General features: G+C 39.6%; 1 protein-coding gene across 3 annotated transcripts in view; it reads left to right on the top strand.

Annotated features, from left to right (window-relative positions):
- Nucleotides 1–14,257, top strand: part of hoxd4a (homeobox D4a) — a 169,375-nt gene extending 155,118 nt beyond the window's left edge. For 2 of the 3 annotated variants that reach the window (XM_072261803.1, XM_072261804.1), the window contains exons 10-11: nucleotides 12,683–12,759; nucleotides 13,390–14,257. In XM_072261803.1, coding sequence (XP_072117904.1) covers nucleotides 12,683–12,759; nucleotides 13,390–13,600 — 288 coding nt within the window. In that variant the 3' untranslated portion in view covers nucleotides 13,601–14,257. The remainder of the gene's footprint in view (nucleotides 1–12,682; nucleotides 12,760–13,389) is intronic. The other variant, XM_072261805.1, reaches the window with a different exon arrangement.
- Nucleotides 14,258–14,759: the final 502 nt, after the last annotated feature.

The raw sequence follows: 14,759 nt of genomic DNA, 5'->3' as shown, positions 1-14,759 counted from the left end.
AGCTAAACCTCCTAAGAAAGTAAAGATGCTGTCTATGTGGAGTTTGTATGTAATCCCGGTGACCTCTTGGGTTTCCTTTGTGTGGTTTGGTCATCTCCCATGTCCCAAGACATGCAGGTTGGTAGAATAAGTATTTTATTTTCTCAGGAAAAGTTTCTCACGTTTGACTCCCACGTATTGGTTATTGTAAAGTTCTATAATTGTTCCTATATTTTGGTAAGTGTTGCACATTTAATTGCTAGCCTTTTGTTAAAAAGACAAAGTTTAATGCTAATCTTTCATTTGTTTTACTGACATAGCTGCTGTAAAATAGTGTTATCACATAATCGCTAGGACATGCAGTTGGAAATTATTTTGTGGTTATAAAATAAGTCTGATCCATCAACTCAATACTCGAAAGGTAGAGATAGTGCTTTGAACAGAATGATTGTTTTAGCCTTTTCATATTTTGAAGAATTTTTCACAATTGGAATTCATTGGTTTTCCAGCTAACAAAACATTTTGATTCTGAAGATTGACATGCATCAAAACTTGTAAGAGTGGGAACTAATCTGCAGAATGTGTCTAACTTTGGGCATTTCTGAAGCTCTTTTTAAATAATTGTTCAATATCAACTGAGGCTGTGGTGCCAGAATCAGTGGTACCAGACAAATTGATAACGGTGATAAAATTTGAAGATGCATATTAACATCCGGTAGAAAAATATGCACTGTTAAATAATAATTATTAGTAGAGCAAAGCTGACTTCATTCCCTCGAGTTTTGAAGGTTGTGGAGTTATTTAGTTAAGGCCGTCGTGCACAACAGGTGGTATGTTTTCCTCTGGTATGCCTCGGGAGAGTGAAGGCAATCATTGGAACAATGAAAAAGGTTTAAATGGAAATACACTGGCAGGTTTGTGAAGGGATGTTTTGTTAGCTTTCACTATTTTATTTAGAAGTGCTGATTGTTGGGCACACACTGCTCTTGGCTAGAAGATAAAATCACCTGTGTTAGACACAAGATTTATTTTTGTTCTGCGCGTGGGTGATTTGCAGGAAGCTTCAAAGCAATTGGACAAAGAATAGCTTTTTATATATGTCCAGTAGCAGTGCTAGTGATCAGAAAGCCGTCCATGTTTAGTTTGTTGAAATACTTTGGTGTTCTCCCAGTTGTAAGGAATTAAATCGTTAATAGCAAAAAGATAGTGAAGACCTTTTGTAAAAATGCTTTGAAACAAATAAAACGTCACAGTGTTCAGAATAATTTATTAAATTAAATTACCTTTAGAGAAAATTGTTACTGTACATTAGTTATCCAGTCCTTAATCACAACAGTCAGAACCAACACTAAGTACTTCACATACAATAATTTATTTTGTTATAATTTCAGTTTGAAATGAATTGATGTTTTGCAATTGGCTGATCTGAGTTACCAGAGAGTTACCAGAACTGCTGGGCAACTGTATTGTAGGTGGTACTTTGTGTTATTAGCCTATGCTATTAGAATCATAGAACACTACAGCACTGAAACAAGCACTTCGGCCCATCTAGTCTGTGCCAAACCATTAATCTGCCTAGTCCCATCAACCTGCACCCAGACAATAGCCCTCCATCCCCATATCATCCATATCAAATTTCTCTTAAATGTTGAAATCGACCACACATCCAGCACTTTGCACTAGCAGCTTACTTCACACTTAGATTAGATTATGAAGACACGCAGTCCTCTTTTATTGTCATTTAGTAATGCATGCATTAAGAAATAATACAATATTTCCTCCGGTGTGATATCACAAAACACAGGACAGACCAAGACTGAAAAAACTGACAAAACCACATAATTATAACATATAGTTACAACAGTGCAACAATATCATAACTTGATGAAGTCCATGAGCACAGTAAAAAGTTCAAAGTCTGTCAAATTTCCCACATCTCACGCAGACGGGAGAAGGAAGAAAAGCTCTCCCTGCCATGCCCAACCACAGTCCGTCTCTGAGTCATCCGAAAACTTCAAGCCTCTGAATCAGCTCTCCCGACACCGAGTACTGAGCGCCACCTCTGTCCGAACGATTCGACCTCAATCTCGGTCGCCAGCAGCAGGCAAAGCTGGGGATTTTGAGACCTTCCCTCCGGAAGATTCCCGACCGTGCAGTAACGACAGCAGTAACGAGCATTTCAGAAATTTCTCCAGATGTTCCTCTGTGCTTTCACGTCTGTCTCCATCAAATCAGAATTGTCCACGGCCCCTATTAAATGGATACGATATCATTTTTCACCGGAGGGCTGCGCATGCGCGGCGTGCTGCTCTCTCTCCTCTTGCCTGAGTGAAGACATTTCCCCTCATGTTCTCCTTAAAATTTTCACCTTTCATTCTTAACCCATGATCTCTAGTTGTAGTCTCACCCAACCTCAGAGGGAAAAGCTTGCTTACGTTCACCTTATCTGTACCCCTCAATACTCCAAATTAGGCCTTCTCAAGTTCTTATACATTTTCAACATAACATCCCAATTCCTGTGCTCAGTACCTTTACTTATGAAGGCCAATGTGCTGAAAGCTTTCTTTACGTCCTATCTACTTGTGATGCCACTTTCAATCAATTATGGACCTGCATTCCCAGATCCCTCGGTTCTACAGCACTCTTCAGTGCCCTGCCACTCACTGTGTAAGTCCTATCCTGGTTGGTCCTTCCAAAGTGCAACACCTCACAATTATCTTTATTAAATTCCATCTGCCATTTTTCAGTCCACTTTTCCAGCTGGTCCAGATCCTGCTGCAAGCTTTCATTGTCTACCTCGCTATCCACTACACCCCCTATCTTGGTGTCATCCGCAAATTTGCTGATCCAGTTTGTGACATTATCATCCAGATCATTGATATGGATGACAAACAATAATAGTCATAGTCATACTTTATTAATCCCAGGGGAAATTGGTTTTTGTTACAGTTGCTCCATAAATAATAAATAGTAATAGAACCATAATTTATGCCAGTAAATTATGAAATAAGTCCAGGACTAGCCTATTGGCTCAGAGTGTCTGACCCTCCAAGGGAGAAGTTGTAAAGTTTGATGGCCACAGGCAGGAATGACTTTCTATGACACTCAGTGCTGCATCTCAGTGGAATGAGTCTCTAGCTGAATGTACTCCTGTGCCCACCCAGTACATTATGTAGTGGATGGGAGACATTGACCAAGATGGCATGCAACTTAGACAGCATCCTCTTTTCAGACACCACGGTGAGAGAGTCCAGTTCCATCCCCACAACATCACTGGCCTTACGAATGAATTTGTTGATCCTGTTGGTGTCTCCCACCCTCAGCCTGCTGCCCCAGCACACAACAGCAAACATGATAGCACTGGCCACCACAGACTCGTAGAACATCCTCAGCATCGTCCGGCAGATGTTAAAGGACCTCAGTCTCCTCAGGAAATAGAGACAGCTCTGACCCTTCTTGTAGACAGCCTCAGTGTTCTTTGACCAGTCCAGTTTATTATCTATTCGTATCCCCAGGTATTTGTAATCCTCCACCATGTCCACACTGACCCCTTGGATGGAAACAGGGGTCACCGGTACCTTAGCTCTCCTCAGGTCTACCTAGTACTGATCCCTGCGGCACACCAGTAGTCATAGGGCTCCAGTTGGATAGGCAACCATCTACTACCACTTTCTACCTCCTCTCATGAAGCCAATGTCTAATCCAATTAACTACCTCATCTTGAATGCCAAGCAATTGAACCACCTTGACCAACCTCCCATGTGGCACTTTGTCAGAGGCCTTGGTAAATCCATGTAGACAACATCCACTGCCTTGCCTTCATCCATTTTCCTGGTACCTTCCTCAAAAAACTCGTAAGATTGGTTAGACACAACTTACCAGGCACAAAGCCATGTTGACTATCCCTAATCAGCCCTTGTCTATCCAAATACTTAAGTATCTGGTTCCTTGGAATACCCTTCCAATGACTTTCCCACTATTGATGTCAGGCTCACTGGCCTATAGCTTTCTGGCTTATTCTCAAACAACGGAACAACATTAGCTGTTCTCTAATCCTCCATCTCACTGTGGCTAAAGATGTTTTAAATATCTCTGCTAGGGCCCTTGCAGTAGCCTGCCACAGGGTCCAAGGAAATACCTTGTCGGGGCTTGGGAATTTATCCACCCCAATTTGCCTCATGACCACAAACACCTTCTCTTCAGTAATCTCTATAGGGTCCACAACCTCACTGCTGCATTTCCTCACATCTATAAACTGTGTCCGTCTCCTGTGTAAATGCACATGCAAAAAATCCATTTAAGATCTCCCCTAAATAGTTTGACTCCATGTATAGATTACCACTCTGATCTTGGAAGAGGGCCAATTTTGTCTCTTGCTATTCTTTTACTCTTAATGTATCTGTAGAAGCCCTTGTATTCTTCTTCACCTTGTCTGCAAGAGCAACCTCATGTCTATTATTGAATAACTAACTATTAGTTCCTGAAGGGTTCATATGCTTTCATGCTGCTTTGCAGATTGCTACCCTATGCCTTCATATTCCACTGCACCAATTTCTTTATATCCAATATGAAAATATTTGTTTCGGTGCCTGTACTTGTTCTGAATTACTGAAATGCAGATGTTACAAATTCCAGCATTTTAAGTTACAGCAAATACATATTGCACTGTATTGTGCTTAAAGTTTTTTCCTCATCGGCATGTTATGTTTTGTTTCTTGTTGAAGAAATTTCTAAACCATGAAACGTGATCCTGCTGAAAGGGGTCCTAATGTTGAGCCCCATTAAGAAGTTTGCATTTTTTCCTATTGTTTTCAAGTTATAGCCAGGTCAAAGTGCTATAGCCAGAAGTGTTTCTGAGTTGCTCAGAGATGCATAGTAATGGAAGGTAAGGATTGGGCTGTCATCAATGATTCTGGTGATAATGAAATGATGGGAGCTTCAGCAACAAGCTGGGATGCAGTGGTAGGGTAGGGGGAGCAGTGGAGGTAGCAATATTTAAGTAAGATTAGTAAAAGTTGCAGAATCAAGGCATGCATTTGGAATTGAGAAATGGATGAACTATAACAGTTGGAAATGTAGGCAAAGAACAGGCAAATGGTCCTTAATGTGGAGAAGTGTAAGGTGTTGCACTTTGGGAGGTCAAATGTAAGAAGAAATTGTATAGTAAATTGTAGTACCTTGGAAGTATTGATGCATAGAACCTTGATGTGTATGCCAGTAGCTCCCTGAAAGTGATAACAGAAGTAAATAGAGAGAGTGATAATCAAAGGTGTACGATATACTTGCCTTCATTGTTGAATATAAAAGTTGCAGCTGTATAAAGCTATGGTTAGGCCACATTGGAGTACTGTGTGCTGTGCAATGGTGGTTGCATTACAGGAAGGATGTCGAGGCTTTGGAGGGGGTGCAAAAGTAGTTCTGCAGGTATTGCCTGAATTAACGAGTATTAGCTAAATGGAGATGTTATTCTGTAGATCTATTTTCTTTTCTTATTTTAAAAAAATTAGTGGGGACATATAAGCTTTCCTCCAATCTTTAGGAACCATTTGATAATATACAGAATCTTGGATGATGAAAACCAAAATATTAACTCTTTCCATGGCTACTTCCTTTAGTACATTGGGATGTAGAATACTGGGCCCTGAAGAATTAAAGAGGGTCTCAGATTTAAAAAAAAATTCATAAAGTTTGCTTAAATATTCCATTTTTTAACATCAGTGAAGTTTAACAAATCAATTGTTAAATTTAAATTATTTTAACTAGATACCTAAAGAATAAAGTTAGCTTCTCCATTTAAGTAAAAGGGTAGGGAATAGCAAAAGCAGGCACTGAACACTTAGAATTTGAGAAAGTATAATTAACAATAGAGACTGAGGAAATGTCAAAATGTTAACTTTTAACAGTTTTTCATTAGAAGATGCTAAAACTGTAGCCAAAATAACATACGGCAAATTGACAGAGAAGATTTAGGAAATCGGTTGATATCCTTGGAAGGAAAAAAAATTAGGCAAAAAGGTGCCCTTTATCGTAGTCTTTCAAAATTTCCGAGATTCTGCTAAGATCCCAGCAGATATAAAGACAGCAAAGGTGACATTGCTATTCAAGAAAGCATGTGGCTTTAGGCCATTTAGCCTAATATATGTCATTGGAAAAATGCTGTAATCTAATAAGACAGTGATTACAGAGTACTTCAAACATGATGTAATTTGGTAAAGTTGACATGGTTTTATGAAAGTTGTGCTTTAACAGATTTATTGGAACTTTTTGAGGGTAGATAAAGTGGATATGGTTGTATTCATAAAAGCATGCACCAAGACAGCACAGCAGGTGGGTAAGTCTAAACTACAGCTGTAGTCTCATGATGAGCTAGCCATCGGACTGAGGTTAGAAGGAATTTCATCTTTAAAATGGCTGTGACTGTCTTGAAGTCTGTGTTCCACATTTCACAATTCCAGCATGTTTATTTTCCTTTATTGCTCTCATTAATCTTCCTCCTTTTACGTTCCTCCTGACAGATCAGCTATGATTAACAAGCCATTCATTTTGTCCTTTTAGGTAACACTGAAATCCATTATGTCATGTGGGCAAATCTGGTTTCTGCCCTGCCATAGGCACTCCCTTGATTCCTTTCACTCCTCCACTTCTCTGCAACTCAAGATCTGTTTATTTTCTCACTTTTCCAACTCAGGGCAAAGATTATTGACCTGAAAAGTTAACTCTGTTACTTTCTCTTCACAGACATTGCCTGCTCTGCTAAATATCCTCAGCACTTTCTGCTTATTTGTGAATCTTTGGAATTTTCTACCTCTGAGCTGTGTTAGTTACATTCAAGACTGAAAGATAATGTGGACTGCATGGGAACTGAAGGTTAAGTGGATTATACCTCTGTTCTAAAGGGTCGTCCCTCACTTTAGAGGCTGTGGCCTCAAGTTCTGGATAACCTCACCATAGGAAACATCCTCTCCACATCCACCCTATCTAGGCCTTCCAACATTCGGTAGGTTTCAATGACATATATCCCCGCCACCCCCCCCAGCATTCTTCTAAATTCCAGTGAGTACCGGCCAAAAGCTGCGAAATGCTCCTCATATGTTACCCCTTCATTCCCAGAATCTTCCTTGTGAACCTCTTCTCAACTCTTTCCAATGACAAAACATCCTTTCTGAGATATGGGACCCAAAACTGTTGACAATACTCCAAGTGCAGCCTGACTAGTGTCTTATAAAGGCTGAACATTATCTCCTTGCTTTTATATTCTTTTCCTGTTGAAATAAATGCCAACTTTGTATTTGCCTTCTTTACCACAGGCTCAATCTTCTGGCAGTCTTGCACAAGGACCCCTAAGTCCCTCTGCACCTCTGATGTTTGAACTTTCTCCCCATTTAGATAATAGTCTGCACTATTGTTCCTTTTAGCAAAATGTATTATCATATATTTCCCAACACTATTCCATCTGCCACTTTTTTGCCCATTCTTCCAGTTTGTCTAAGTCCTGCTGCAATCACATTGCTTCCTCAGCACTCCCTACCCCTCCACCTGTCTTTGTATCATCTGCAAACTTTGCCATAAAGCCATCAATTCCATTGTTTAAATCATTGACAAACACTGTGATAAGCAGCAGTTCCAGTTCTGACCCCTGAGGAACATCACTAGTCACTGGCAGCCAACCAAAAAAGGCCCCTTTTATTCTCACTTGCCTCCTGCCTGTCAGCCATTCTGCTATCCATGCCAGTATCGTTCCTGTAACGCCATAGGATGTCATTTTGCTAAGCAGTCTCAAGTGTGGCATGTTATCAAACGCCTTCTAAAAATCCAAGTAAATGACATCTACTGCCTCCCCTTTGTCCACCCTGCTTGTTACTTTCTCGAAGAACTCTAACAGATTTGTCAGGAAAAATTTCCTTTTACAGAAACCATGCTGACTTTGACTCACTTTTCCATTAGTTTCCAAGTACCTCAAAACCTCATCCTTAATATTAGACTTCAACACTTTCCTAACACTTTCAGGCTAATTGGCCTCTAATTTCCTTTCTTCTGAAGAGGTTCTGAGAGAGAGGTTGCTGAAGAGATAACGGATCATTGGCCGTGATCTTTCAAGAATCACTTGATTCTGGCATGGTCCTGGAGGACTAGAAGATTGCAAATGTCACTCCACTCTTGAAGAAGGGAGGAAAGCAGAAGAAAGCAATTCATAGGCCAGTAAGCCTGACTTAAGTGGTTAGGAAAGTGTTGGAGTCTATTATTCCAACATCTGGGATGTAGTCCATCTTGCCCAGGTGACAATCACCTTAAGACTTTTGAGTTTGCCTAGCAGTTTTTCGTTTATAATAGCAGTGGCACTCAATCCTGCTCCCTGACACTCATGGACCTCTCCCACACTGCTAGTGTTCTCCACAGTGAAGACAGATGCAAAGTACCCATCAAGTTCATCTGCCGTTTCTTTGTCCCCCATTACTACCTCACCAACATCATTTTCCAGTGGTTACAATATCAACTCTCACCTCCCTTTTACTCTTTATATCACTGAAAAAGATTTTGGTATCCTGCTTTATAGTATTGGCTGGTTTACCCTCATATTCATCTTTTCCCTTCTTATAGCTTTTTTAGTTTTCTTCTGCTCTGCTCTGCTGGCATCCCTGCCAGTATCCTCCTTCAATCTGCTTGGGCAAGCTCCTCTGTCATGCCTCTTTATTCCATTCTGATACAGATACATGTGAGTAATGCTTCTCCCTCTCAAATTAGAGTATGAACTCAATCAGGTTATGACCTAAGGGCTCCTTTACGTTAAGATCCCTAGTAAGATCTGGGTTATTACACAACACACAATCTAAGATAGCCTTTTGCCTGAGAAGGCTCAAGCACAAGCTGCTCTAAAAACCCATCCTGAAGGGATTCAACAAATTCCCTCTCTTGTGATCCAACACCAACCTGATTTTCCCAATCCCCTTACATATTGAAGTCCCCCATTACAATTGTGTCATTACCCTCGTGATTTCTTCTTGTTGGATCCCACATTGCACTGGCATTGGAAGGGCAATTAATGAAGGAATGCCTGATGTAAAAAGATTGCTGCATTGGTTAGAAAGAAGTAATATACTGGCTGTGCTTTTGTCCTAAATTTAATGTAAAAGTAAAGGGCTTTTTTCGTTGCAGCAACTTGCACTCATGTAGGAGAAAAAAGTTATCTAATTGCAGAACAGTGCAAATAGGTTGCATCTTTCATGTCAGGTTGCTGACAAAATAATGAGGGCTACGTTTCTCAAGAATGAGATGACAGGCATTGAGACTTTGGGCATCCAAAATCACTATCCACGGTCTGTTAACAGCGAGAGAGGATCTGAAGACAGTAGTTGATGCTGGACTTTAGCTACATCAGAGTGTCTTGGCAATCTGCTTTCAAGCAGCTGGTACAACAGGCCCTGAACCTGCAGCATGGTAAGGATCCAGTAATATGGTTGTCATTGAACGGAATTTGGAATTTGGCTTTTGACAAGAATTTAGGCAAGTGCCTTAAAGGGGACAAGTATTCAGAATTATTCTAGCTGAAGTAGTGATATTCCTTAGCACTGTATCAAAAGTGTCAATTTCACAGCAGGGCTTTAAACTTGCAATCATCATCCTCTGGTTGTTATGGTTCGTAATTCTAGAAACTAATCAAAAATACCCAGGACCTTGAATATTGTCTACTTAGTTTTTCTTTTCCTTTTCTTTAGTGAGACTCTACATCTGATGTGGCATAATGACACAAACTACTAGCTGCTTTCTTACGTATAACCCATAATGAAGTATTTAAACAGAGAATGTGTTCAATTTTGGTCGCCTCAGTACAGGAAGGATGTAGAAAGGGTGCAGAAGAGATTTACAAGGGTGATGCCTGGGTTGGGGAGCATGCCTTATGAGAATAGGTTGAGTGAACTCAACCTTTTCTTCTTGCAGCGACGGAGGATGAGAGGTGACCTGATAGAGGTGTATAAGATGATGAGAGGCATTGATCGTGTGGATAGTCAGAGGCTTTTCCCCAGAGCTGAAATGGCTAGCACGAGAGGGCATAGTTTTAAGGTGCTTGGAAGAAGGTACAGAGGAGACGTCAGGGGTAAGTTTTTTTACACAGAGAGTGGTGAGTGTGTGGAAAGGGCTCCCGGCGGTGGTGGTGGAGGTGGAAACGATAGGGTCTTTTAAGAGACTCCTGGATGGCTACATGGAGCTTAGAAAACTAGAGGGCTATGAGTAAAGCCTAGGTAGTTCTAAGGTAAGGTCATGTTCGGCACAGCTTTGTGGGCTGAAGGGCCTGTATTGCTGTAGGTTTTCTATGTTTCGATGTTAGAATGCTCAGTCAAACAATATATTTACAATATTACTCAGCTATTACTGAAATATTGAATACACAACAGTTGTGTGTGCTGATTCTACTTGTATAGCATGTACTTTTCATTTAAAGGCTCAGACATACCTGATAAATATGAAAGGGGTATTCTTAATTTGTATGGGCTCTGATATGAAAAGAAAAGCAGTAAGTTCTTGGGACAGTGTTGAATGGTGGCCATTCAATATGAAAGAATCCTGATGAAGTGCCTCAGTCTTAATCGTTAGTTGTATTTCCCTTCATAGATTCTGACTGACTTGCTGAGTTCCTCCAGCTTTTGTGTGAGTTGCTTAAGAGTTCCAGCATCTTCAGAATCTCTTGTGTTTTATCAGGTCATCTGTTGTATTGGAATTCTTTCGAGACTGTACTTAGTTCAGTAAGTAGAGACAGTCATTATGAGTCATACTTGACTGTATTCTGAATACATCATGTTCACATCACCCCGGTCTTGTACTCTGCAACTGAAGCCTTACCAGTCTACTCATCTTGCAATTTGGCAGGATCTAGAAAATTACTTTAAAAAATTTGGCCCAGGGGTGGAACAACATCCGTAGAAATAGTTTGTGCAATTAAAATAGATTGAGTAAAACTGTTGCTTTATCATTCCAATGATGTACAGTATTTCCAAAGGCATACTGCTAGTAGCAGTTGTGTATTTAATCTACAATGGCGGAGAGGTGCGAGGCACTTCTGATCATGGTAGCTTGATAACCCACCATCATTTGTGCATTTTCTGGAGACTTTCAAATAATGTAGGCTGTTACATAATAAAAGCTGGGATCATGGGAATTAATGTGCAAAGTAAAAATTCTGTGAAACTGCCATTTATGCATTAGTGTCCCTTTCTCTTGATCTTCTGTTTGAATTGCAAAACAGTGGTACAAATGGAAAGACCTGGGAATCCTGTCAATTTTATGCTTCCAGACTGATAAAGGGAAGGTGTGGCTTGTTTAAAGGATGTCTTCCTGCAGTTGCTTGAATGTAACTTGTTGCTAGGAGCTAGCAATAGTATCAAGGAGTGAACTCTTCAGACAAACAGAAGTCCACGTGATGCTAATTGTAAGCAACATTCTTCTGGTATTCATAACAGCCAGTATCCTCCCTGAATATGAATTCGGAAAATATTATCCTTCAGGGGTGGCAATGTTGTATAGTGGTTAGCACAATATTTTACAGTACAGTCGACCCGGGGTTCAATTCCCGTTGTTGCCTGGAAGGAGTTTGTATGTTCTCCCCATGACCGCATGGGTTTCCTCTGGGTGTTCCAGTTTCCTACCACATTCCAAAAGTGTACCAATTGGTAGGTTAATGGTCATTGTAAATTTTCCCATGATTACACGAGGATTAAAGAGGGGGAATCGCTGGGTGGCACATCTTGAAGGGCCAGAAGGGCCTATTCAGTGCTATGTCTCAATAAATAAATGAAATTAATTGGTTCACATCTAAATTACACAGAACTGTGGGACCAAAGAGATCCTCACATTTACAATATTGTTACCACAAGCTGTACAACAGCAGTATTTATCAAGGCACTAGAAGAGGGTAGTTGAATAATTGCAACATAATTGTATATGTTCTCCCCTGGTTACAGCAGGGCTCCGTACCTGTGAACTGTCCGGAAATAGAGCAGTTTGCAATTTGAAAATGCGACTGTGGACGTACATACTTGTGGCAGAAGATGCCTGCACCAGCTAGCAATACCATCCTGCCAGGCTTCCAAATGTTCATTCATGTGTACTGGCTGTACATAAGTCAGGCATTCTTAAGATGGGGAGGTCCTCCCCGGTCAAAACTGCTACGCAAGTTAGTATAAAGAAAACCTAGGCATTAAGTGTACATAAAAAAGAAACAAGAATATTTATTCAAAATGCCCTTTTGAATATAGTGAATGTCATATTCCCTCATCTTCCTCATGATTTCAATGAGTAAGTGCAGTCATCTCTGTCTGAAGTTTCATTAAAGAAAGTTATGCATCAGAAAATTGGACGAGCCAGTTATCCTGTTTTGAGGCTTCCTACTAAGCCATCAGAACCTTGGGTTAATTTAGCTGCTAACCAAATATTATTCTGTTACATTTTGTGGTTTCTTAGCTGACCTTTTTCTTTGTGTATCTGGGTGCACAGTTCTGTGAAATGCACATTATGGTTCTAGACCATTAATTATGTGGAGTTTAGAATAAATTGGTAATATTCCACTCATTAAAAAGATGAGCCGAATATTGTCATTTTTGTTTTGATGTATTGACCTCAAAGTGGATAATAAGATGTGAACTTCCTGACCACTATTTGGTTGAAAATTACTTCTGTAATGTTGATTTTTCTCCTTCTGGATAATTATTAGGTACTTGAAGATGTAGATCGATGCTGCCAGGCTCTTTCCCAAAGACTGGGATCCCAGGCCTATTTCTTTACCAAACAGTAAGTTCCATTGTTAAAGTAACACACAGTACAGCAGTGAAGAATAGAGATGTTGTTATGACAAATGCTCTATTCACTTGATTTTCATGTTTTTTTTCTATTTCCATTTGTTTAACCGTAAGCACAAAGGAATACCACAGCATCGGTGTCTTTGGCAGATAACATGCCCAGAAGCAATGTATTTTGCTATTTGAAGTGCAGCATTCTATTTTAATGATGGTTTTGTTATGCACAGTAGTTGCAGCAGGGGAGGCAGGTTTCTCTTTCCAGAGATGGACAACTATCAGTGGTTGTAAGACATACAGTATAAAGTTTTTGGTATATTTAACTTGTGTTCTTTTGGGGAAAAAGGTAATTAAACTGTTAATGACAAGAATTTTGAGCAAAAGCAAGTACCTGTATAATAAATTACTGTAATAAAAATTAAGATGGTCTGCGCCTATGAAACCTTTAGAGATTGGCTTCATCTAGTTAAGAAATGCCAGCAGTTTTCGGAGAACAGAAGTCCTGTGCCAATATCCCTCGTAATGACCTTTCCTTAATCTGTTCCTTGTTATGGTGTATAGCTACAGGTCTCAATGCTGCCTTCCAAAAATAATCATAGCTAACCTTTCAATGTTTGTGCTGCAGGCCAACGGAACTGGATGCTCTGGTGTTTGGTCATTTGTTCACAATCCTTACAACTCAGTTGACCAACGATGCACTTTGTGAAAAGGTGAAAAATTATGAAAACCTCATAAAGTTTTGTAGAAGAATAGAACAGAACTACTTTGAAGATCATGATCGAGAAAGTGCATTGAGTTCAACATCCCGGAGCTCACGAGGCTCTTCCACAAAGTAAATTATAAAAAAACAAAATAAGTTAATTTTTGGAAACAAAGTAATTAATATTGCATTGTTGCAAAAGTAAAACTGACGAGTATTCAACAAGCTGATTGCCAGATTTTAGTGTGTTCGTGCAATTAGTCTGTTCTTCTGTAATATTAGTGAAACATTATACAGATCTGATGATCTAATTGTTGGTATTATGTCCTAGTCCTTTGTTTCTATTGAATATATATGTAACAAACAACTTGATGGAGCTGTACTGACTTAAAATGTATTAAAGAATAATGTAGAAAATCTGAAAGTCCTGATTGTAGTGTTTGTAAGTATAAAGTAAACTCAGTGACTTCTGATTAATGAACAAAAGGAAACTCAATTTGCATTGCAGAGAGGATTACCATGTTTGCAGTTACAGCCCTAAATTTTCAGTCTGTTGTCTTTAGGATTTAACAACTATACCAAAAGAAGATAGTTGTACTTATAAATTGATTAGGCCTGTTTCACTTGAAGGGTGACTTTCTCCAGCAGTGAGCCAGACGGTCAGTTACCCGAAGCCACGTCCTTGTCCAAATTCAGTCGTCTTATACTTCTGATGCCACCATTTGATTGTGGCATGCCTTGTACTAGATCTGGTTGGACTGGATAAAATCTAGGTAATCTCAATGATTTTGCAAAAGCTGGTCATTAAAACCTTTTAATACGATTTTAAAACATTGTGGTGACATTTAATTTACAAATGTATTTTAGCACACTCAATTATAATGTCTGACTCAAAAAGTACAATACTGTGTAGTTGGACTTCAAATAATACTGAAGGTATGACTACAAAGTAAGGAGCTGAGACTTGCATAGGTAACCTTTCTTCCTTTAGTATTAGAGAAATAACCATGGGGCTCAGTGATTGGTGTGATAGAAGTGGGTTCTGATTTCTGAGACATTGTTACCATTACTGGGAAAAGTAGGATATGTATTATTGAGATTCAAATCAAATCAAGTTTATCATTCAAGCCCTATAGCTGAAGGAGACTGCATTTCTCCAGGGCCAAGGTCCAAAACATTCAAAAATAGCAAGCAAGCATCAATAAAAGCAAGTAACAAATTCAAGGAAGCATATTCATTCAAAAAAAAGTGTGGCTTTGGAGCTGCGTGTTAGACATGGCTATAAGCAGCACTGG

Source organism: Mobula birostris, chromosome 6, assembly GCF_030028105.1.
Source record: "Mobula birostris isolate sMobBir1 chromosome 6, sMobBir1.hap1, whole genome shotgun sequence".
NCBI lineage: Eukaryota > Metazoa > Chordata > Chondrichthyes > Myliobatiformes > Myliobatidae > Mobula > Mobula birostris.
Note: the sequence above shows the minus strand (reverse complement) of the source record. Positions and strands in the feature narration are given on the sequence as shown.